Here is a 25,442-nt window from a genome sequence, read left to right on the forward strand (position 1 = left end):
GTAGAGAGCGACTTCCCTGGCCTAAAGCTTATGCTGGAACAGGACATACAGTTATATGAAAAAGTTTGGGCACCCCTATTAATCTTAAGCTTAATGTTTTATAAAAATTGGTGTTTTTGCAACAGCTATTTCAGTTTGATATATGTAATAACTGTTGGACACAGTAATGTTTCTGCCTTGAAATGAGGTTTATTGTACTAACAGAAAATGTGCAATCTGCATTCAAACAAAATTTGACAGGTGCATAAGTATGGGCACCCTTATCATTTTCTTGTTTTAAATACTCCTACCTACTTTTTACTGACTTACTAAAGCACTTTTTTTGGTTTTGTAACCTCATTGAGCTTTGAACTTCATAGCCAGGTGTATGCAATCATGAGAAAAGCTACTTAAAGTGGCCACTTGCAAGTTGTTCTCCTGTTTGAATCTCCTCTGAAGAGTGGCATCATGGACTCCTCAAAACAACTGTCAAATGATCTGAAAACAAAGATTATTCAACATAGTTGTTCAGGGGAAGGATACAAAAAGCTGTCTCAGAGATTTAACCTGTCAGTTTCCACTGTGAGGAACATAGTAAGGAAATGGAAGAACACAGGGACAGTTCTTGTTAAGGCCAGAAGTGGCAGGCCAAGAAAAGCATCAAAAAGGCAGAGATGAAGAATGGTGAGATCAGTCAAGGACAATCCTCAGATGACCTCCAGAGAGCTGCAGCATCAACTTGCTGCAGATGGTGTCACTGTGCATCGGTCAACTATACAACGCACTTTGCACAAGGAGAAGCTGTATGGGAGACTGATGCGAAAGAAGCCGTTTCTGCAAGCACGCCACAAACAGAGTCGGCTGAGGTATGCAAAAGCACATTTGGAGAAGCCAATTTCTTTTTGGAAGAAGGTCCTGTGGACTGATGAAACCAAGATTGAGTTGTTTGGTCATACAAAAAGGCGTTATGCGTGGCGGCAAAAAAACACAGCATTCCAAGAAAAACACTTGCTACCCACAGTAAAGTGTGGTGGAGGTTCCATCATGCTTTGGGGCTGTGTGGCCAATGCCGGCACCGGGAATCTTGTTAAAGTTAAGGGACGCATGGATTCCACTCAGTATCAGCAGATTCTTGACAATAATGTTCAAGAATCAGTGACAAAGTTGAATTTACGCAGGGGATGGATCTTTCAGCAAGACAATGATCCAAAACACCGCTCCAAATCTACTCAGGCATTCATGCAGAGGAACAATTACAATGTTCTGGAATGGCCATCCCAGTCCCCAGACCTGAATATCATTGAACATCTGTGGGATCATTTGAAGAGGGCTGTCCATGCTCGGCGACCATCAAACTTAACTGAACTGGAATTGTTTTGTAAAGAGGAATGGTCAAAAATACCTTCATCCAGGATCCAGGAACTCATTAAAAGCTACAGGAAGCGACTAGAGGCTGTTATTTTTGCAAAAGGAGGATCTACTAAATATTAATGTCACTTTTCTGGTGAGGTGCCCATACTTATGCACCTGTCAAATTTTGTTTGAATGCAGATTGCACATTTTTTGTTAGTACAATAAACCTCATTTCAAGGCAGAAACATTACTGTGTCCAACAGTTATTACATATATCAAACTGTAATAGCTGTTGCAAAACCACCAATTTTTATAAAACATTAAGCTTAAGATTAATAGGGGTGCCCAAACTTTTTCATATAACTGTATATAAAAGGTTTGGAACAAAGAAACCGAAGACTAGGCTATAAGAAGCTTCAACTCGGATGCATTGAGGATCTAGAGGTATAGGTGGATTGAGATTTTTAATTTTAAAAACCTAGCAAAAATTTGCTAGATAACATGTGACAAATTTAAAAAACGTAATAAAACAAACACAATGCGTTTCGTCTGTCTAGCCTTCATCAGGTGTATATCTGTTATGATCCATACAGCCTACCTATACCTTTTCATTAGTATTGGTGGAAGAGGGGTGTGGGCGGAAGGACGTGCCCAACAGCACATTGCACTTCCACCATTACCCATCCCCCTAAAGGTGATTTCCGTAAGTAGAAATGAACCACTCCAGTTACACAAGGTGCTGTGAAGTGTCTGGAGTCATCAACCAAACGGCAATTTGACAACTTGCATATGGTGTTCTCAACAACATAAAAAAAAAACCAATAAAGCAATGGGTAACTCTTTAAACCATTTGTTATATTATTGATAGGCACCTATTATGGACAGAAATTAAATCTTACCTTGGAAAAGAACCCTTGGGGCATGTACACACTGTCTTTGCACTATATATTCAAGTACTGTATTTTTTGGACCATAAGAGGCACCCCAAATTTTCAGGAGGAATCTAGGGGAAAAAATTTAATGCCACAAATGAGGGGGAAATGGCCGCTGGAGGTGGAACATGTGCAGATTAAGCTCTCGGGAGTGTAGATCTTGGTGCCGAGATCTCAATCTGCACGTGCATAGTCTCCAGCAGCCATTTTCCTGGAGACTGCCGCATTGAAAGCATGTAAGTGCGGAGGCCCCAGGCTTTCACAAAATGTCAGCGGAGCCCCCGCACCGCCGAACACCCCTTTCTACCAGCCTGGGATGGGACTCGCAGCATAGCCCCGCAACGTCGCGCCTCCGAACATGCCCTTCTCTCCTCCCAGGGCCCGCAGTATTGCTCGACTCCTGCCGCCGCCCCCTGGTAAGCTTCATTTGGTCTCTAAGACACACCCCCATTTTCCCCCAAATTTGGGGGAAAAATGCTTCTAACAGTTCGAAAAATACGGTATATAGAACTTGTGGTTTCCATACGAAGTTGCCCGAAGAAGGAACGTGGTATTTCTTTTAACTGCTGCATGGTTTCCTAACCCTGAAGCAATTCAAAGAAGTGACCTAAGAAGGAACATGCACAGTAAAGTTATTTTGGCATTTTAATGTTTGTCGTAGATTCCAGGCACATACTCTTACTATGTTCTCGATACACTTGCTAATTGGTCATATTGTGGTGTGTGGTCTCAGTCTGCAGGACCTAATCCAACCCTTGACCCTCCACTTGCCCCACCACCTTCTTTTTTTTCTACTTCCATACACAGAGCGATTATCTAAGCCTTTCTGTTTTTTTTCTTGAAGTATTGCTCCTAACCAGCAGCTGCCATTATGTATTTAAATCTACACTGGTATCTACCATTTCTGATTACTGCCTATGGTGCATGGTTTCCTGATGGTTTCTGTTCACCACCCTCCAGCCATGTCCGCATGGCCTCATTGGATCTGTGTGAAAAGAGACAGAAACAAATATTATATCATTATAAACTTGTGTAAATAAAGGAATCTGTCACCAGGTTTTTCCGTCTCCATTTCAGAGCAACACTATGTAGTGGCAGAGACCCTGATTCCAGTGATCTATCACTTGTTTGGCTGTTTACTGCAGGTTTGATAACTTATCGGCTGTAGATCCACCACTCCTTAGAATGTTGGAGCTGTGTATAAAACTGATTGGCAGCTCTCTGTGTACACTGTGCATAGGCAGAAAGCTGCCAATCAGTGGCAGAGGGTGGGGTTATAATGAGCTCATGAATATGGAGGTCTACATTGCATCCGGTTTACTAATCCTCTAGTGATAATATCCTGCTGATTTAATTTATCAAAACTACAGCAAGCAGCCTAGTAAGTGACATATGACTGGCATCTGATTCTCTGCCTCTACATTATTCCGCACTGTTGTTAGGCGGCAAAAACTTAGTGACAGTTTCTCTTTAAATAAATGTAAACTATAGTGTTGGATAATCTCTTTAAAACCTGTTTTCATGTTGAAAAAAAAATGACCTTATTGGATTTGGGATCATAGAGACTGAGGAAAGTATTTCACAATCATCATCCTTTTTTTTGGTTTTTGTTTTAAGGAAAAAAAAATGCATTCGGTTGGAAAACCCCTTTTAATAATGTCTTAAAAATAGAAACCCAAAATTTAAAAGCTTTAGTCTTGGACTCCTCTTTAATTTTTTTTTTTTTTCCCTGCACAATTCTAAAATACAACATTTCTTTGCTGAAATTACACTTTCTAGTTGTCGTGTAGATTTGGGTCAGTGCTAATCCTTTTTGACCAAGAGAAAAATGTCTTATTTTTTTTAACAGCTTGGATCTAATGAAGGAGCCTGTAGCCACCAGATGTGATCATATATTTTGCAGGTATGCCACATGTAAACCTCTTAGCCACTGAATACCCTGTGAAATCCCATTTATAGCACCGTTTAATTTCTTGCTTTGCTTGTCAAAATTCAGGTGTGTTCACGTCTGGCCCACCTTCCTTGTCTTAATGGGAAAAAACCCCATAAAGTGCCCAGACTTGTCAGAATATATCATTATTATATAAATTCTAGTGCATTCATTTGTGTAGAACATCTGCTGAAGTAACTTCTTGTACCTTTTGATTCTCCACTTCCAGGTTTTGCATGCTGCAACTTCTTAGCAAGAAGAAGAAAGGCCGGGCCCAGTGTCCTATGTGCAAGAAAGAAGTTACTAAAAGGTAAATTGTTGCAAACTCCTAATCTACTGTCTAAGTCCTATTTGTGTCTGTAATTCTAGGGATGCATTACATTTATGGCCACTGTCAGGTGCAAACACTTAAAAGGTATACGCCTGTCGGTGGCCACAGTCAGGATGGATGCCTAGGCGTTTGTCCACAATATATGCTCTCTGAGAAAAAAAACCAAAGCACTTACTTTGTTTTGGAAAGCATCTCTGCTGCACCTATTTAGGCTGAATTCACACTGCTCTGTGCTCAGTACTCAGTGTCATCTGTCCACCATACATTTCTTTGCAGTGTTCCTCTCTTTTGGAAAGTGCAAACTGCTGTGCTTTTCTATACAGTTAAACGGTAAGCAGGAGCATGCCAGCCAAAGAGAAGCTGAAAGAACACTCCTTCAGTGAGAATGGTCGCCTGTGGTGTCATTACAATATACATCTGGAAAAGCTTCCAAACATATACTGTGGCTAGGTGCACAGACGCCATGTGCACCAAACCTTACATGGTGATATGGTATGCAGATGGAGGCTGGAAGAACACACCTTGGTAAAGGGGTTGTCTGAACTTGTGGTGAAGGTATTAAGTCACTGTGAATGCAGACTTCTGAATTCTAACAGCGTGCAATTATGTATTATGGCATTCAAAAATTTTCAATTTTGGTCTTATCTGACCAGACTATATTCTCCCAGTATTTCACCGGCTTGTCTAAATGTTGTTGAACAAACTTTAAATGCGCTTGAACATGCTTTTTGTTCAGCAATGGAGTCTTGCGTGATTAGGGTGCGTTCAGGCCATGGAGGTTGAGTGCATTACTTATTGTTTTCTTTGAAACAATTGTACCTGCGAATTCCAGGACTTTCTACAGCTCTTCACAGGTAGTCACTGGTTCTTGGACAACTCTTCTGATGATTCTTTTCACTCCTCCTCTGTCTTAACTCTTGTGGGGAGCACCTGTCGTGGCCGGTTTTAAGCTGAAATTATGTTTTTTTTCCACTTCTGGATTATAGCCCCAACAATGCTCATTAGAACCTTCAGTAGTTTAGAAATTCTTCTTCTGGTGATATGAGACGACCATTGCAGAATATTCCACTTTTTTGTGTAAAAAAAATTTCCTGGGTTGCTTTTGCAATATGTTTTGGGTCATTGTCTATCTGGACGGCGCCGTCCAATCAACCTTGCTGCATTTTGTTGAATCTGAGCAGACGGTATAGCCCTGTACAAGATTCATTTGGCTGGTTCGGTCTTCAGTCACATCATCAATAAACACTAGTCACCCAGTGCCACTGGCAGCCATGCATGCCCATGCCATCACACTGCTTCCACCATGTTTTACAGAGGATGTGGTGTGCTTTGGATCATGAGCCATTTCAAGCCTTCTCAATACTTTGTTCTTCTCATCATTCTTTTACAGGTTGGTCTTGGTTTCATTTGTCCAAAGAATGCCCTTACTGAACTGAGCTGGCTTCTTAAGATTTTTTTTGACAAAGTCTAATCTGACCTTTCTATTTTAAAGGCTGATTAATGGTTTGCACCTTGTTGTGAACCCTAACTCACCAGTGTGCTCATCATTTTTTTGTTTTAAATGTTTAGAATGTACCAAACTATTGATTTAGCCAATCCTAACATTTCCATTATGTCTCTGATGGATTTATTCCTTTTTTTCAGCCTAATGGTGGTCTGTTTCTTTCTCATTCAGATCTCCTTTAACTGCATGTTGTGTGTTCACAGCAGCAGCTTCCAAATGCAAATGCCATACCTGGAGTCAGCTCCAGAACTTTTTCCTGCTTAATTAATGACCTAGAAATAGCCCATGCAGCCCATTAAAAAACTTTTTTTTTTTTTTTTGGACAATTATCTTAAAAGAGGCTGCTAAATATTAACCCCTTCATGACTGGGCCATTTTCCGTTTTTCCGTTTAAGTTTTTAGCTCCCCTTCTTCCCAGAGCCATAATTTTTTTATTTTTTGGTCAATGTGGCCATGTGAGGGCTTATTTTTTGCGGGACAAGTTGTACTTTTGAACGACACCATTGGTTTTACATATTGCGTACTGGAAAACTGGAACGAAAATTCCAAGTGCGGTGAAATTGCAAAAAAGTGCAATTCCATAGTTTTTTTTTTTTTTTTTAACCATGTTCACTGAATGCTAAAACTGACCTGCTTTTATGATTCTCCAGGTCATTGGGTCATTACGAGTTCGTAAATACCAAACATGTATAAGCTCTTTTTTATTTAAGTGGTGAAGAAAAAAAACAAATCCAAAGTTTGTGAAATAAAAATGACGTAATTTTCCAAGACCCGTCTCCATTTTTTGGGATCTGGGGCCAGGTAAGGGCTTATTTTTTGCGGGCTGATTTGACGTTTTTATTCATACCATTTTGGGGTAGATACGATGATTTGATCACCTCTGCATTTTATTGCAATGTAGTGGCGACCAAAAAAACGTAATTCTGGCGTTTTGAGCTGTTTTTTTTCTCGTTACGCCGTTTACCGATTGGATTAATTCTTTTTTTATATTGATAGATCAGGCGATTCTGAACGCGGTGATACCGTGTATGTGTGTTATTTTTTTTTATTTTTTATTTTATTTTGAATGGGGCGAAAGGGGGGTGGTGATTTTAAACTTTTATATATATTTTTAAAAACCTTTTTTTTTTTCTTTTACTTCTTGCATACTTCAATAGTCTCCATGGGAGACTTGAAGCTGCAATTGTCTGATTGATGATCGCCTGTGTGTAGCAGAAATGTTCACTTGCGATGAGCGCCGACAGCTGTTAAGCGCAAGTTAAATGCCGCTGTTAGAGCTTGGCTGGATCAGATCAGCTGTCATGTGCCCGAAAAGGTGCAGGCTCCGCTCCAGACCCGCACTAAAGGGAGGGACCCGACGTGTGCCGTACTATTACAACACACGTCAGAAAGGGGTTAAAGAGTTGTAATTCCTAAACCCTTACTCCAATTAGGATGTGAATACCCTCAAATTAAAACTGAGATTCTGCACTTTAAGCCCACATTGATTATATAACTGTATCTTGAACATGTTTTGGTAAATGGCTAAAATGCCAAAGCTTTTGTCACTGCCCAAATATTTCTTAACTTTACTGTTGTGTAATATTGTGGACCCTTCAGAATTTTACATATTTCTGCATAAATTTTACCTTAAACTCCATTAGATTGTCACAAAAGTCCTAAATGTAGATACAAGGAACCAAATAAAACAAGCATTATAATAACTTGGATCATTTTCCTCAATGAAAAATGACAAATATCATGTCTGTGAGTGGCAAAAGTATGTGAATCTTTGCTTTGAGTATCTGGTGTAACCCCTTGGTGCAGCAATAACGTTTCTGGTAATTGTTTGATTAGTCCTGCATATTGGCTTGGAGGAATTGTAGTCCATTCCTCCCTATAAATAAGCTTCAGCTCTATTATGTTGGTGTTTTTTTTTTATCCCACGAACTGCACGCTTCAGATTCTTCTACTACATTTCTATAGGATTAAGATGAGGACTTTGACTTGGCCATTCCAAAACTTTAAATTCATTCTTCTTTAAAGGGGTTGTCTGGTCAAAAGTGATAAGTCTGCAGTTACTCTGTGTAACTGCAGACTTAAGAATCCCCCCAGCGCAGGCACTGTGCGCTGCGTGGATCCGCCGGGGTTCAGACCCGAGACCGGAGGGTATGTATGTGTTATACATACCCCCGCCCAGTGGGCACAGCCTCGCTCTCCATGGAGTTGTATTGAGCTAGGCCGCACTTTCTAGTCGGACGCGCCCACTGGCCATCTGCGTCAATAGATGCGGCATGGCCTTGCTCAATACAAGTTTATGGAGCGAGGCGGTTCTGAATGGCCAGGGGTATGTATAACGTATACATATCCTCTGGTCCCGGGTCTCATACAAGTGAATCCCCGCAGCGCACAGTGCATGCGTTGGGGGATTCATAATCCAGGGTGACTGCAGACTTATCACTTTTGACCGGACAACCCCGGTACATTGTTTTGTAAAACGATTTTTGTGCATTGGCTCGTTGTTTTGCTGCATGATCCACATTCTTTTGAGATTCAGCTCATGATCCTGACATTTTTCTTTCAATTCCGAATTTTAATTAGCAAATTCTTATTGTTCCATGAATGATGGCAAGCTGTCCTGGCCCAGATGCAGCGAAACAGGTCCAAACCATGATAGTACCACCACCATTATTCACAGATGGTATGTGGTTTTTATGCTTTAATGCAGTGTATTTATTTCTACAAACACAACGCTTGTTATTTAAATTAAAAAGCTCTTTTTTTTTTTTTTTTTTTTTTTTTATCTGTCCGCAAAACGTTGTTCTAGCAGTCTTCTAACTTGTACAAATGAGCCATAGCAAATTGCAGATGGGCAGCAATATTCTTTTTGGAGAGCCAGTGGCTTTCTTTTTGCAGTCCTATCGTGCACACTCATGAACACTAACATTAGCCATTAGTTGCTTAGAGGTTACCTCGAGTTCCTTTGTAACTTCGCAGACTATTAAACCCCTTTCTCTTGGAGTGATCTTTGTTGGTTGACCACTCCTGATGAAGTTAATATTGATCTTGAATTTTCTTCATTTGTACATACTCTGTTTGACTGTGGAATGGTAGAGTCCAAACTCTTCAGAGATGATTTTGTCATTTTTTCCAACCTGTTGAGCATCAACAACTCTTTCTGAGCTCCTTAGAAATCTCCTTTTGTTTGTGCAATGATACACTTTCACAAGCATGTTGTGAAAATCAGACTTGATCCTTGTTCTTTAAATAAAACGTGTTGCTCACTCACACCTGATTGTCATCCTATATAATTAGAAAAACAAAGTGTAATTTAAGCTTCAAATCATATCTGCTAATTTTTTTTGTGAACTAAAGGTTCACATTTTTTCCACTCACAAACGTGATAATTACAGTAATTTTTTTCAATAAAATGAATTGCTCAGTTTGATAATTTTGACTCCTTGGACTCATTTGGCTCCCTTTTTTGACCAATTTGATGCAGTTTCAGTTTGTGCAGAAAATTCTAAAGGGTTTACAAACTTTCAAGCACCACTGTTAAAAAAATAAAATAAAAACAACATATATGTATGTGCAGAAATAGATTTAAATACATATATTTATTTATTTTTACAGAAGTCTCCAGGATAGTCCAAGGTTCAAGCTTCTGGTTGATGGTCTCCTGAAAATTATAAATGCTTTTGAGCTGGACTCTGGGTATAAATGTAAGTTGAACTTTATTGTCTGTGACACAAAATTGGGTCCAAGGGTTAAACAGGAAATGTCATAAGGTCAAAAGTGGCTAGTTGTTGCTCATATTTCATTCCTGTTGCTCCGCTGAGTATCTTGGTTTTAATTTTTTTTTTTAATCCACAATATGGTTCCAGACATATGCTTAAGAAAAATATTTAGATTTGAGAGTCCTCAGTGGTTGATACATTTTTAATGGCTAACTGAAAAGATGTTAACAAATTGCAAGCTTTCGAGACTACTCGGGTCTCTTCATCAGGCATAGTATACCACAAAATCTGAAGAGTCACATATTTATACACAATAAGACACACAAAAAATGCAATAGGTAAGACAGGTGATGAAAAGCAGAGTTATTATGGAAGAGATAAACAGTTCTGGCTATAAATATTTTAGCAGTTAATGGATAAGGAGTGTGAAGGTTTTATTGTCCTGTGACTAGGTCCAGTGTTGTGATGGCCTCACAGGTCTGAGAGTCTGAGAAGCACATTCCTTAGTTGATGTAGAATGACATAAATCCATGCGACACATTCATTCTTGCTCTGAAAGTGTTAAAGGTCACCATCCGTTTATACAGTTATATGAAAAAGTTTGGGCACCCCTATTAATCTTAAGCTTATTGTTTTATAAAAATTGGTGTTTTTGCAACAGCTATTTCAGTTTGATATATGTAATAACTGTTGGACACAGTAATGTTTCTGCCTTGAAATGAGGTTTATTGTACTAACAGAAAATGTGCAATCTGCATTCAAACAAAATTTGACAGGTGCATAAGTATGGGCACCCTTATCATTTTCTTGTTTTAAATTCTCCTACCTACTTTTTACTGACTTACTAAAGCACTTTTTTTGGTTTTGTAACCTCATTGAGCTTTGAACTTCATAGCCAGGTGTATGCAATCATGAGAAAAGCTACTTAAAGTGGCCACTTGCAAGTTGTTCTCCTGTTTGAATCTCCTCTGAAGAGTGGCATCATGGACTCCTCAAAACAACTGTCAAATGATCTGAAAACAAAGATTATTCAACATAGTTGTTCGGGGGAAAGATACAAAAAGCTGTCTCAGAGATTTAACCTGTCAGTTTCCACTGTGAGGAACATAGTAAGGAAATGGAAGAACACAGGGACAGTTCTTGTTAAGGCCAGAAGTGGCAGGCCAAGAAAAACATCAGAAAGGCAGAGAAGAAGAATGGTGAGATCAGTCAAGGACAATCCTCAGACCACCTCCAGAGAGCTGCAGCATCAACTTGCTGCAGATGGTGTCACTGTGCATCGGTCAACTATTCAACGCACTTTGCACAAGGAGAAGCTGTATGGGAGAGTGATGCGAAAGAAGCCGTTTCTGCAAGCACGCCACAAACAGAGTCGGCTGAGGTATGCAAAAGCACATTTGGAGAAGCCAATTTCCTTTTGGAAGAAGGTCCTGTGGACTGATTAAACCAAGATTGAGTTGTTTGGTCATACAAAAAGGCGTTATGCATGGCGGCAAAAAAACACAGCATTCCAAGAAAAACACTTGCTACCCACAGTAAAATTTGGTGGAGGTTCCATCATGCTTTGGGGCTGTGTGGCCAATGCCGGCACCGGGAATCTTGTTAAAGTTGAGGGACGCATGGATTCCACTCAGTATCAGCAGATTCTTGACAATAATGTTCAAGAATCAGTGACAAAGTTGAAGTTACGCAGGGGATGGATCTTTCAGCAAGACAATGATCCAAAACACTGCTCCAAATCTACTCAGGCATTCATGCAGAGGAACAATTACAATGTTCTGGAATGGCCATCCCAGTCCCCAGACCTGAATATCATTAAACATCTGTGGGATCATTTGAAGAGGGCTGTCCATGCTCGGCGACCATCAAACTTTGCTGAACTGGAATTGTTTTGTAAAGAGGAATGGTCAAAAATACCTTCATCCAGGAAATCATTAAAAGCTACAGGAAGCAACTAGAGGCTGTTATTTTTGCAAAAGGAGGATCTACTAAATATTAATGTCACTTTTCTGGTGAGGTGCCCATACTTATGCACCTGTGAAATTTTGTTTGAATGCAGATTGCACATTTTCTGTTAGTACAATAAACCTCATTTCAAGGCAGAAACATTACTGTGTCCAACAGTTATTACATATATCAAACTGAAATAGCTGTTGCAAAACCACCAATTTTTATAAAACATTAAGCTTAAGATTAATAGGGTGCCCAAACTTTTTCATATAGCTGTATTCTGAGATTCTTCTTTCTCTTTGAGATTTGAAGTTACCTTTTAATACCAGTAATTTCATAACTTTTATGCTGTGATCAGGGGAACATAAATGTTTGGCTACAGGTAGATCTATTCTTTTTTTCTTTTATTGTGTGACGATGATGATTCATCCTTGTTCTAAGTTTTTGCCCCGTCTCCCCTACATAAAGACCCCCAGCTGGACATTTGGTACATATAATTAAGTACACTACATTAGATGTGATACAGCTGAACGTACCTGGGATCTTATAGTCCTGATGTGAATTGGGGATCTTTATCTTGTCTGTGGTCATTATAAACGGACAGGTTTTACATTTTTTCTGGTTGCAAGGAAAGGTACCTGTAGCTGGTGGAGATGACAGGGAGCTTCTGACAATGATGCCTCTTAGATTTGGGGGCTGCCTGAAACACAGAAGTGGGGGGTCTGGAAATATGGATTGTAATCGGGCATCTTTTTGTAGTAAGGGTTGTAGTTTCCGTGCAGCTCTTCTTAGCGCCTCCAGATTTGGATTGTAGGTGACTACTAGAGGCACCCAGTTGCTTTCTTGTTTAGTTTTGTAATGTAGGAGATGATTCCTCGATATTCTGGTGGCTCTTGTAATCTGGTTCTCAATTGTTCTTGGATGGTAGCCCTGATTCAAAAAGGTCTTTGTGGCCATCAAGGTGTTTGTCTCTATCCATAGGATTGGAACATATCCGATTGTTGGAACATATCCGATTGTATTTGATGGCTTGGCTGTAAACAATAGAGTTTTTTATGTGTTTTGGATGGAAACTGTCCCATTTAAGTTATGTAGGACGGTCGATTGGTTTCTGGTACAAGGATATCTCTATTTCATTGTCCCATTTCATTTACATACCTTTCTATCTACTGGCTAACACGGTACAAGAATATATATTTAGACATATACTTTTTATTCAGTTGTAATTTTTCTGTTCTTTATTGATGGGACTCACGGGATTCTCTGGAGGCATGTTTTTAGGTTACCCTGTGAGTCACGCCCCCAAGACTATAAAAACTAGCACAAAATAAAAAGGCTCATATCTCTGGAACCGTATGACAGATTTAAAAACAAACAAACCCCCCCCCAGAAACCTGAATATTCAGAAGCAGTGGCAATAAAATAAGGGCAAAAACTGGTCACTTTGGTCTTAGAAGCTGGTCCTCTCCAAACTCAAGATGATACTTGAGTAAATTGACATCCCATTATCTAAAGGATTATCTGCTTAGCTGATCTATGTAGGTCTGAAATCTAAATCTTTCCTCTCTTTTAGAAGCAGCTGCAGGAAAAATGTGGTAATACAGTTGTGGCCGAAAGTGTTGGCACCTTTTGAAATTGTTCCAGAAAATTAAGTATTTCTCCCAGAAAATTATTGCAGTTACACATGTTTTGTTATAACATGTTTGTTTTTTGTGTAGTTCCAATACACACAAAAGAAATAGAGAAAAAAAGGCAAATTTGACATTTCACACAAAACTCCAAAAATTGGCACCCTCAACTTAATATTTGGTTGCTCACCCATTGAAATAAATATCTGCAATTAATTGCATCCTATAGCAATCAACAAGCTTCTTACTCCTCTCACCTGGAATTTTGAACCACTCTTCTTTTGCAAACTTCTCCAATTCACTCATATTTGCAGGATGCCTTCTCTCAACAGCAATTTTAAGAAGTCTCCACAGGTGTTCGATAGGATTCATTGCAGACCACTTCAGAACTCTCCAGCACTCTGTTTCCATCCTTTTCTGGGTGCTTATTGAAGTATGTTTGTCGTCATTGTCCTGCTGGAAAACCCATGACCTAGGATGCAAACCCAGCTTTCTGAGACTGGGCGCTACATTACGACCCAAAATACTTTGTTAATCTTCAGATTTCATGATATCTTGCACATAGCCAAGGCACCCACTGCCAGAGGCATCAAAACACCCCCCCCCTAAACATCTTTGAACCTCCACCATATTTGACTGTAGGTACTGTTCTTTTCTTTATAGGCATTATTCCGTTTTCAGTAAACAGTAGAATGATGTGCTTTACCAAAAAGCTCTATCTTGATCTCTTCTGCCCACAGATGCTTTCCCAGAAAGATTTTGGCATTCTTGGGTACATTTTGGAAAACTGCACTCTAATCTTCCTGGATCTCCTGCCCTAGAATTTAATTTCATTCAAATGTCAACAGATAGTTTGTGCTGGCACTGATGCACCCTGAGCCTGCAGGACAGCTTGATTTACTTTAGAACTTGATTAGGGCTGCTTATTCACCAATTAGATTATCCTGCGTTGCCACCTTTCATCAATTTTTCTCTGTTGTCCTTGTCCAGGGAGACTAGCTACAGTGCCATGGGTTGTAAACTTCTTGATTATGTTGCGCGCTGTGGGCAAAGGAACATCAAGATCTCTGGAGATGGACTTGTAACCTTGAGTTTGTTTAGATTTATATTTTTCAACAATTTTGGCTTTCAAGTCTTCAGACAGTTCCCTTCTTTCTGTTCTCCATGCTTAGTTTGGCACACAGACACACAATGCAAAGACTGAGTCAACTCCTCCGCTTTTTATTTGGTTTCAGGTATGATTTTCATATTGCCCACACCTGTTATCTGCTACGGGTGAGTTAGAACGAGCATCACATGCTTGAAACTAAGTTGTTTATCCATAATTTTGGAAAGGTGCCAACAATTTTGTCGAGCCCATTTTTGTAGTTTTGTGTGAAATTATGTTCAATTTGCCTTTTTTTTTCATTTTTTTTTTTTCTGTTCCAATGCACACAAAATAAATACACATGTTTTGTTCTTCACATGTTTAATTGAAATAATTTTTTGGGAGAAATACTTCATTTTCTGGAACAATTTCAAGGGTGCCAACCCTTTTGGCCATGACTGTATATGGCTTTTCTAAAAAAAAAAAAAAAAAAAATACGTGACACACTGTAATACTTGATTTTTTTTGAATCCTCAAGAATGGGGGCTGTGTTTTATAGAAGCTCCTCCTACTGGTTGATAGAGAGAATACCAATCTGAGGGTTCCCTTATTGCCATTCCTATGCCTTAAAGGCAACTTGTCACGTGATTCATGCTGCCCGAACCACTAGCAGCATGAATATATCTCTCGCCTTTAGGGAGAGAGCTGTCAGTCTAGCTGAGCGGGCAAGTAGAAAGATGGAAGAGACATAACTATGACTAGTAATTTTGTTCCCGGCTGCATGTTAAACAGTTTCTCACTTAAAAAACACAGTATTTCAGAGTTAAAGAGAACCTGTCAGCACAATTTTGCATGTTAAAGTAAAAGCATGGCCATAATGATGCTGTTATACTGATTAAATCAATACATTTTAGTGAAGAAATCCTCATGGTGGTTGTTCTTTAATTAATTAGCATTTGAAGTTTAGTTGTAATAAGAGTTTGGTGGATAGGGGTGGGCCTGTGGGAAGGCCCCTCATCCTACCTAGTGTCTGTATCTGCCTCTTGTTTGAATGTTAGTGCCGTCCTCACTTTGGGCGGCGCTTGCGCAGATTGATCTCCTATATTTCTTAGGTAAAATGGCGCAGGCGTCGCCACCGGCTCCTTTTTACTTAAGACAGCTAGGTGGTCAATCTGCGCATGAGCTGTCACAGGCGCTATTTTATTGAAGGCCGCCGGGAGATCAGTCTGCGCAAGCATTTAAACATTTTGTATTGTTTTGCATTTTTTTTTTCTCCACTAAGTTTTCCCAAGTCAAGATTATGCCAGTACCGACACAACAAACCATAAAGAGTCACTGAAAAAGGATGACCAACCTATGGTGCAGAGCACTGGGTACAGAAACCGAACCAAGAGAGGAGTAAAGAGCGGAGGAAATTGTGAACGCAGCCTGTCCTTGCTGGTAACAATGTTCTACATATTTTCTTCATTTTTTTAACCTCCTGAATTCAAAGAGTTTTCATTTTACTGCTACATATAATTAATGCATAAAAGTTTCAGTACTTTGAAACATGATTATTTTTGCAAATATAAAGATGCAGAATATTTTGTTCTGCCAATTTTTTTGATATTTAGTAAGAGGAAACTTCGCAACAATTCAAAGAAATAAAACCTGTCTAAACACTATTGCAAATTATAAATAGTTACAGGAATTGCACTACAAAAAGAGTGACAACTCTTTTTTGCTGGTCTCTTGTACTCCTGCATCGAATCATCTCTTATAATAGTCCAACAGTAATCTGTAAGCATTGATAGATTCCATTTTCCTTGATATCTTTTCCCTCTAGCCACAATATCTTGGTGAAATCTCTCACCTTGCTCGTCGCCCACTGCTCCACTGTTTGGTGGAGAAAAGTCTAGATGCGAATGTAAGAAATTAATCTTTATGGACATGTTACAGCCAAAATCCTTATATGTTTTGATGAGATTTTTCACCCACTCTTCATAGTTATCTGCTCTCGAGTTTCCCAAAAAAATAGTTACCACGAATTCAAATGCTACCCATGCAGCCTTTTCCTTGCCCTGCAACAAGTGGAGAAACTCTTGAATCTGAGGTCCAATAAAGATTCCTTCCTTTATCATTGCTTCACTCAACCTTGGAAATTTATCATTTGGATACTTGAGTACTTTTACATTATTATCCATTGCCTTTACAAAGTTCTTCATTAGGCCCAACTTGATATGCAATGGTGGTAACAAAATCTTCTGTGTGTTAACAAGTGCTGGTTGCAGGACATCTTTACTCAGTGGCTGAAGTGAATGTCGGAGAGGCCAGTCTCTTTTATTGTAGTGCTATTCTCTTGCACGACTATCCCACTCACTCAGAAAACAGCAGTACTTTATGTATCCACCGTGGAGACCAAGTAAAAATGCAGACCACCTGTATGTCGCCACAGAATGGCTATAAATGTTGGTCATAATTCAGGCACCTCAGCAGCTGTGGACTGCATAACCAACTGGACTTGAAGGTAGTGCATTGGCATTATGCAGCAAGACTGCTTTTATGCTTGTTTTGGACGAATTGATGAAGAGCCTCCATTCCTCTGGATTATGACTTCTCTTCAGAGCTTCCTTCAAACTGTTAATGTTTTTGTATGCCACAAGATCGCCCTCCATGAAGCTATATTCGACAAGATCTTTAGCATTGTTGCAGAACAAAGAAATCTGAACATCGCCCACTATGAGATTCCACTTCTGTAGCCTGGAACCTAAGAGCTCAGCCTCATTCTTGGGCAGATCCAAATCTCAAACAAGATCGTCCAGTTCACTTTGTTTATAAGGTGTGGTTCAGTTGAGGTTGCTGACAGAAGTCTAGGACCTGAGAGGAACATGCTTCATGACACCAAGCGCCCTCTTCCTCACTTGACTCGACTGAAAATGTTTCTGATGCTTTTGGAATCCGCAGTTCTTTATGTGGTACTGGGCGTATTGCAGATGGAGAATTTGGATACTGTAAACTCCACTTCTTCTTCCTTGAAACTCCTTTCCTAACTGGGAGCAGCATGCAGAAATAGCAATTGGTAGTGTGATCGGTTGGCTCTCTCCATATCATTGGGACTGTTATTGTAGCATATGTGTGGAGCCCAACTCTTGTTCTCATCTCCTATTCTGCAGCCAAAATACAGGTTGTAGGCTTTCCTTATCATGATAGTCAAGTTTCACATTTGTGACGCAAAAGTGACTTCTCTGCATATGTAGTAAAAGCTATCTGCTTTGTTAATGCAAGAACGAGGCACAGCTGAAAAAACACATAGAATCATGTCCATATCCTAAGAAACTAAGCTAAAAAATCCTAAAACTGTATCACTTACTCCGAGAGCATTCTTAAAAGTAGGTGATGCAACTGTTAGGATTATATCATTGGAGCTGAGTTGGTGTTTTTTGATTGGTCACCCTAAGATGATATGAATCCTGAAGGCTCAATAGACTAAATAGATGATGTAATAGACTGACTACTAACAATGCAATAATGATGAGGAAATAATAAAGACACAGTTTTTCTATAAGCCTGCATGAAAGTTGTCATAAGTAATTACAACCTCCTCTAAATCTTGAAAATTAGAGCCAATCAGGAAATTTAAGCTTCATATTCGTTTTCAGCGCCACAACATTAGTTAAGCTCAACTGTTTTCATCTCTAAACCAACTTGGCTGTAGAACAGTGAATCAGTGTGAATAAGTCAAAAAGTTAGATTCTCAGGGCTCTGACCATTCAGACCAGTGCTGTGAAGCCGAATATGTAAACTCACATGACAAAAAGTTCTGTTTCCGAAGAGTGTTGATCTCCCAATGATCATTCTTCAGCCTCACCTTGTTACATTTATTTTGTGTGAAAATCTCTTTATCCCTATCCACAGGATAGATCACTGGTCTCCAGCCTTTAATACTGTGAGAGCCACTTTCAGCTCTGAGAAATGGTCGCGAGCCACATTTAGCGCCCCTCACGCCATAGTAGTGACGCCCAGTACCTGATATAAAGATAGTCATACCTTCCCTAGAAAAAGCAAATTGTGCCCCATCTCTTGTAGGCAGAAGACTTACATCTTGCAGTGCCCACTTGACCCTCATTCAGTATTCTTACATCATGCATGCTTCCACACTATTGCATCTGACTTCAAGCACCTAACTGGCAGTACCATGCTATAATTCTATCTCCAGCTTTCCATATTTATTCTCCCCCACCAAGTATATGAGCATCGAGAGCTTCTCTTCTGTGCACGACTACTCAAAAACTGTAACCATCCGGAGACCTGCTTTTCATAGCTGTTTGCTAGACCTGGTGGCTAATGCACCATACTGACATCTGTGAGCCCAGAGCATGGGCCCGAGAGCCACAGGTTTAGGGAACCCTGGGATAGATGATAAAGTATGATCTGTGGAGATCCAACCACTGGGACCATCACTTATCCCTAGAGCAGGAGTCTGAGTTCCTGGTGTAAATGGAGTGGGAGTGCGCATGCATGGCCACCACTCCATTCACTTCTATGGGATTGAGGGGTATAGCTGTTTTATCAGTCCCATAGAATTGAATAAAGCACTGGTTACGCATTCACACTAATCTCTGCTATCAGGATTAGTGGGACTCCCATCAAATGTCCATTCATCACATATGTGAATAGCCGATAAATGTTTTTACTGGTAAAACTCCTTTAAAATATGGTAGATAAAATTAAGGAGCCCTCCTGTTAAAAGTTACAAAAAGCAAATTGGTCAAATAAAGCAGAATTTATATCCCGTCTAATAATTCTAGACGGATTTTTCTAGTACACAGGCTTGTTTTTCTTCTTTTTTCCCCTACATGAAAAACTCAAGCAATGGCTAGGAAGCCGCAGCCAAATTTACGCATGTTTTGGCGTGAAAACTCTAAAAGTATTGACAGGCTGCACTTCTTCAAGTCTCAATCATTTTCTTATTACAGTAAAACTGTTATTTCCTGTGGAAACCGCACAGAAAACACGCATCCAAAATGCTACATCTGAACAAGCAACGAGGAAGCTGAAGCTCACTTAGGACCTACTTAGTTAATTTTCTATTTTCTTTTTTAACCGTTTTAATTAATATGAAACAGAAGTTTTATATGACTTATAGGAAAGTTTTCATTTGGAAACTAAAAGGATAAGAGGTCTTCAGAGAGGGGAGAGACTGTAATTTTGCACCTGGTGACTTGTCGTCAGAGAAATTCCACCAAAGAGCGAATAATGAGCGCACTATCCTCAAAAAGCCAATCGGGCTACATGTGAAGTAAAGTAATGAAAATAAGTCGGTATTGGGAGTATTCTCGGATGATGATGAGAGTTCAGAGTGGTGTATTCTTGGGTTACACTGAGGCCATCTTGTATAACGTGCATTTTTTAATTTTTTCCCCTCACCAAATTTTTTCAACAGTTAAACTTAGGCTGCGCCTTGATTTTGGCCATGACACAGGTTACATGGCCAAAAATCGCTCTGTCGCTGCTACATCGCAGCGTAATACAGGAGAAAAGGAGACACATATTTTCCCCTAGGGTGCCACAACTTCAACAAGCAAGTCCCAAAAAATCCAACTGGTTCCCAGCTGCTCATTGCGGTACCTTAGGGGAGTAATCGGACCCTATTGATCTGCATAACCTAGCAGTGTAACAGTCATACAGCAATTTTTGGCCACATGACTGGTGTAGTGGCGAAAATTACCAAGTAGCTCCAGTCTTAGAATATTATGAATTAACCAGTTTAAAGGGGTCATCCAGCATCTATTACTTCCACATTGGGAGAATAAACCAGCGTCTGAAGTGACACCCGTCTTCCTATAACCTGGCGTCCTGAATGCCAGCGTTCATCATGTACTTGACATGTTAGTCACAATACATGCATGCACAATACCTAGAAGTCCTGTACCATACCAGCCTTTATCTGGAAGTGTGAGACGCTGAGTAACCCCTTTATTATAAGCTTTTCCTACATGAATAGTCTATTATTAAAATACGAAGGTCAGGTATTTATCACTGGAAAAGAATGTTTTTGCATGAAGGTGGTAGTGAATTGTAGGGACTAACTCCATATATAAGGGCTATTATCTTACAGCCTCCTCTTAGTTGCACTAAACAGATGGATGTCCTAGCGAATAGCGTTTGTGTACCCAGAATTTGTCAGATGTGACTATACGCCATTGTTCTCGCTTTAAACAATCGCTGTACGCCATGTAAGCTTTCCCTTAGTTAGTCTGATTTATTTTGAGCTCCTCTTTGTTCTGCCCTTATCCATTACTCTACGACCTTTCTTTTCATCCTTGCAAAATTATTTTTGGAAAGCTCTGTACTCGGTTTTGAAGTTTGTAGTCTTTGTAAAAGTGACCTTTCTAAATTGCTTTTGCTTGCGTTGGGCAAAATAGACTCCAGCTATATCATATTTTCAATGGAAGATGGAGAATCGTGCCGTGTTTGTTTTTAATGCGCTGTGCAATGCAAAAAAAAAATAAAGAATGATTATAATTATGCAGATTTAATGTGGCTGACTAATAAGACATACTGGGAATTTCTACTTTTATGTAAAGATCTGCACTTTGCAAAGCCACGAGCTTAGGAATGTAAGAGGTCGCATTAAACTGTACTGGACTTAACGTTTCTCCAAATCTCTTATCATAGGAGATTTTTTTTGACCGTTGAGTGTCAAGATTCGCTTGTTCACTAGTAAAAAGGGGCACGGGGTATGGAACAAGCCATAAAGCATGGCGATTCTGTGCAGTCTTTAGATCTCTTGGAATGATAAGTGCACTTTAAACTTAAAAATAAACCTGAAATTAAGGTTTTTCAGCGTTGAACTTTCCTGACATCTAACGTCCTGAAAAGCAGAATTGGTAACCAGAGCTGCTGCACATAGGACGCTACGCTGAAGCATTAGTTTAGATGTATCAGTAGACTCTGCTGGTCACTTGTGCATTGAATACAGATGTGAGGCTCAGAATCACAAGGCAGATGTGTGGTGCACTGATTAAATAAGCTAAATGCTCCACAATTCTGGCTGATTAAGGCTATGTTCGCCTGTCTAGTAATCATCCGTTAGAACAGATCCAGCAGTAATCCTTTGGCAAAAAAAGTTGTGCAGACACGACTTTATGTCCATTTTTAAAAAACTGATTTCTGCTGAATCAGTTTTTTTTTTTAGCTGATCCGTTATTCTCCCATTTGAATCAGATCAGTTTTTTGCTTACTGGAGGTGGAAAAAAAACTTTAACAAATAGTACTGGACATGTGAACTTTTATGTAATCATCTATTTGAAAGTAAAAATGGATCCATTTCAAATGGGAGAACTGATGGTTAATTAACTGATCCGTTTTCCATAGACTTCAGTGTTAAAAAAAAAAATGGATCCAGCTGAAATCATTTTTTATTTTTTTTTCATTTAAAAAAAAAAAATAAATTGTGTCTACACACATTTTTTCCAACAAATTGGTGCTGAATCCTTTCTAACGGATCACTACTGGACACGTGAACATAGCCTACATTTTCTGTGGTGATACAATATTTCTAGAAGATATAGATCCAAAGCCTGAGGCTGCACTACTGAGGGATTCAATTGTCATTGAGTAATTTCATGGGGCAGAAATACTATATTTTTGCAGTGGAATCCGTTGCATTAATCAAGACTGACCCTTTTGGTTTAAAGAAGTTGTTCAGTACTTTAGATTACCCTAAGGATTTTTGTAATTACGTTGCAGATACTGCTTGTGAGCGGCACTATCACTGGCCGCTCACAGACATCACGTGACCCCCGGCTGCAGCCGGCTCTGACATCTGCTGACGTCACGACAAGTGCTGGCAGCAGCCGGGGGTCTCTGTCTTCTGCGTTCCACAGTGGATGCTGGGTTGGGGGTGGGGTTACCCCCCGCGTCACACCTGGCATCCACCGCGCACTCTGCCTCTCCCCATTCATTGGGAAAGAGTGTGGTGGATGCTGGGTATGATGTGGGGGTAACCCCGCCCACAACCCAGCAGACACCATGGGGACCCCAGCACTGAGTCACGCCTCACTTGTCGTGACGTCAGCGTGGGGTCACGTGATGCCTGTGAGCCGCCAGTGATAGCGCCACTCACAGGCAGTATCTGCAACAGAAGATATTTACAAATATACTTAGGGGCCCCAGGGGGGATACATTGGGGGGGTAATATAAAGTACTGGGCAACCCCTTTAAGCCGTGGGTTTGTGGTTTTATCTGCTATGGGTCATTATGCAGATTATCCATATTTAATGAAGCTAACCATTGAGGTTTCCATGCAGAAACTGCTTCAGTTAATGACATTTCACTTATTACCATGACAATGCATTGATGCTCTGCACCGCAATTGATCTAGAGGCTGATGGAGCACCCTCCTTCTTTGAACCACTTAGATGCTGTAATCTTTGTTGACTGCTGCATCTTAGGGGTTAAAATGTTTGGATTGGTGCTCACACTGCTCTTCAGCATGAACCAAGTCCTACTGATCTTGTGGATAGAGCGGCAGTTTTTCCAAGCTGAGCATGACTTATATATACATCATGGAGTGGGAATTAAACCCTACACATGACTGATATTTACACATACAGTACAGACCAAAAGTTTGGACACACCTTCTCATTTAAAGATTTTTCTGTATTTTCATGACTATGAAAATTGTACATTCACACTGAAGGCATCAAAACTATGAATTAACACATTTGGAATTATATACGTAACAAAAAAGTGTGAAACAGCTGAAAATATGTCTTATATTCTAGGTTCTTCAAAGTAGCCACCTTTTGCTTTGATGACTGCTTTGCACACTCTTGGCATTCTCTTGATGAGCTTCAAGAGGTAGTCACCGGAAATGGTCTTCCAACAATGTTGAAGGAGTTCCCAGAGATGCTTAGCACTTGTTGGCCCTTTTGCCTTCACTCTGCGGTCCAGCTCACCCCAAACCATCTCGATTGGGTTCAGGTCTGGTGACTGTGGAGGCCAGGTCATCTGGCGTAGCACCCCATCACTCTCCTTCTTGGTCAAACACCCCTTACACAGCCTGGAGGTGTGTTTGGGGTCATTGTCCTGTTGAAAAATAAATGATGGTCCAACTAAAAGCAAACCGGATGGAATAGCATGCCGCTGCAAGATGCTGTGGTAGCCATGCTGGTTCAGTATGCCATCAGTTTTGAATAAATCCCCAACAGTGTCACCAGCAAAGCACCATCACACCTCCTCCTCCATGCTTCACGGTGGGAACCAGGCATATAGAGTCCATCCGTTCACCTTTTCTGCGTCGCACAAAGACACGGTGGTTGGAACCAAAGATCTCAAATTTGGACTCATCAGACCAAAGCACAGATTTCCACTGGTTTAATGGCCATTCCTTGTGTTCTTTAGCCCAAACAAGTCTCTTCTGCTTGTTGCCTGTCCTTAGCAGTGGTTTCCTTGCAGCTATTTTACCATGAAGGCCTGCTGCACAAAGTCTCCTCTTAACAGTTGTTGAAGAGATGTGTCTGCTGCTAGAACTCTGTGTGGCATTGACCTGGTCTCTAATCTGAGCTGCTGTTAACCTGCGATTTCTGAGGCTGGTGACTCGGATAAACTTATCCTCAGAAGCAGAGGTGACTCTTGGTCTTCCTTTCCTGAGGCGGATCTCATGTGAGCCAGTTTCTTTGTAGCGCTTGATGGTTTTTGCAACTGCACTTGGGGACACTTTCAAAATTTGCCCAATTTTTCGCACTGACTGACCTTCATTTCTTAAAGTAATGATGGCCACTAGTTTTTCTTTACTTAGCTGCTTTTTTCTTGCCATAATACTAATTCTAGCTGTGTATTCAGTAGGACTATCAGCTGTGTATCCACCTGACTTCTGCACAACACAACTGATGGTCCCAACCCCATTTATAAGGCAAGAAATCCCACTTATTAAACCTGACAGGGCACACCTGTGAAGTGAAAACCATTTCCGGTGACTACCTCTTGAAGCTCATCAAGAGAATGCCAAGAGTGTGCAAAGCAGTCATCAAAGCAAAAGGTGGCTACTTTGAAGAACCTAGAATATAAGACATATTTTCAGTTGTTTCACACTTTTTTGTTAAGTATATAATTCCACATGTGTTAATTCATAGTTTTGATGCCTTCAGTGTGAATGTACAATTTTCAGTCATGAAAATACAGAAATTTCTTTAAATGAGAAGGTGTGTCCAAACTTTTGGTCTGTACTGTATATAATGGAACAGAAACGGATTGAAGTTTGGAACAAGAATGAAGCAAATTACAAATGTTTTTGTTCTTTGTTAAAGGGGTTTTCCCACGAACAAAAGTTGATTTTAATCAATAGATCTTGGAATAATAATAATTTCCACAATTGGACATGTTTAAATAAAATGTTCCTGTGCTGAGATAATCTTATAAATATTCCCCTGTGTACTGTGTAATGCCTGTGTCTGACTGGACAGGGACATGGTCTGATAATATCACATCTCCTGGGCTGGAGGGGGTGGAATTAAGAGTATACAGTCAGGACAGCAGGAGATTGCAGCTGATTCTTTCTGTGAGGTAAAACATTTATTTGCCTGTTTTTAAACAATGTTTTACTTCAAGGAAAGAATCAGCTGTGATCTCATGCTGTCCTGTCTGTATACTCTTTTGCTTCCTCCTCTGCCCAGGAGATGTGATCTGATCAGATTAAAATGAACTTTTGTTCATGGGAGAACCCCTTTAATCTTTTCCTGCCCCATGACAGCCTGTACAGTGCTTCCCTACTGATCTGTATTTTTTATACACAAGTGTGAAGGAGGCTTGCTACTTCTGTGTAATCGAGTGGGGAAAGGGGTTGTTATGAATTTTCATAAGCAATAAAGCGCTGAAGGAAACCCCAATACCAGGCTTTACCTTGCTTCCACCGTCTTGCTCTGGATAAGCCTATATTCAGCGGCCTTGAGCTCTGTGTTCTTGCCTGTGTTTTGAGCTCACGTGATGTGATATCTGCCAGCTCAGACTGTTCCTCTTCCTCGGACAGTTTAATTTTCTTTGGCTGCCT

At 40.1% G+C, this 25,442-nt stretch overlaps 1 protein-coding gene across 1 annotated transcript in view; it reads left to right on the forward strand.

The window, feature by feature from the left end:
• Window positions 1-25,442, forward strand: part of BRCA1 (BRCA1 DNA repair associated) — a 156,138-nt gene that overhangs the window by 17,822 nt on the left and 112,874 nt on the right. The window contains exons 3-6 of the mRNA XM_073683619.1: window positions 4,114-4,167; window positions 4,424-4,504; window positions 9,642-9,730; window positions 15,693-15,850. Of these exons, the coding sequence (XP_073539720.1) occupies window positions 4,114-4,167; window positions 4,424-4,504; window positions 9,642-9,730; window positions 15,693-15,850 (382 nt within the window). The remainder of the gene's footprint in view (window positions 1-4,113; window positions 4,168-4,423; window positions 4,505-9,641; window positions 9,731-15,692; window positions 15,851-25,442) is intronic.

Source organism: Phyllobates terribilis, unplaced genomic scaffold (assembly GCF_046119375.1).
Source record: "Phyllobates terribilis strain yellow unplaced genomic scaffold, ASM4611937v1 Scaffold_5__5_contigs__length_657084704, whole genome shotgun sequence".
NCBI classification, from domain to species: Eukaryota; Metazoa; Chordata; class Amphibia; order Anura; family Dendrobatidae; genus Phyllobates; species Phyllobates terribilis.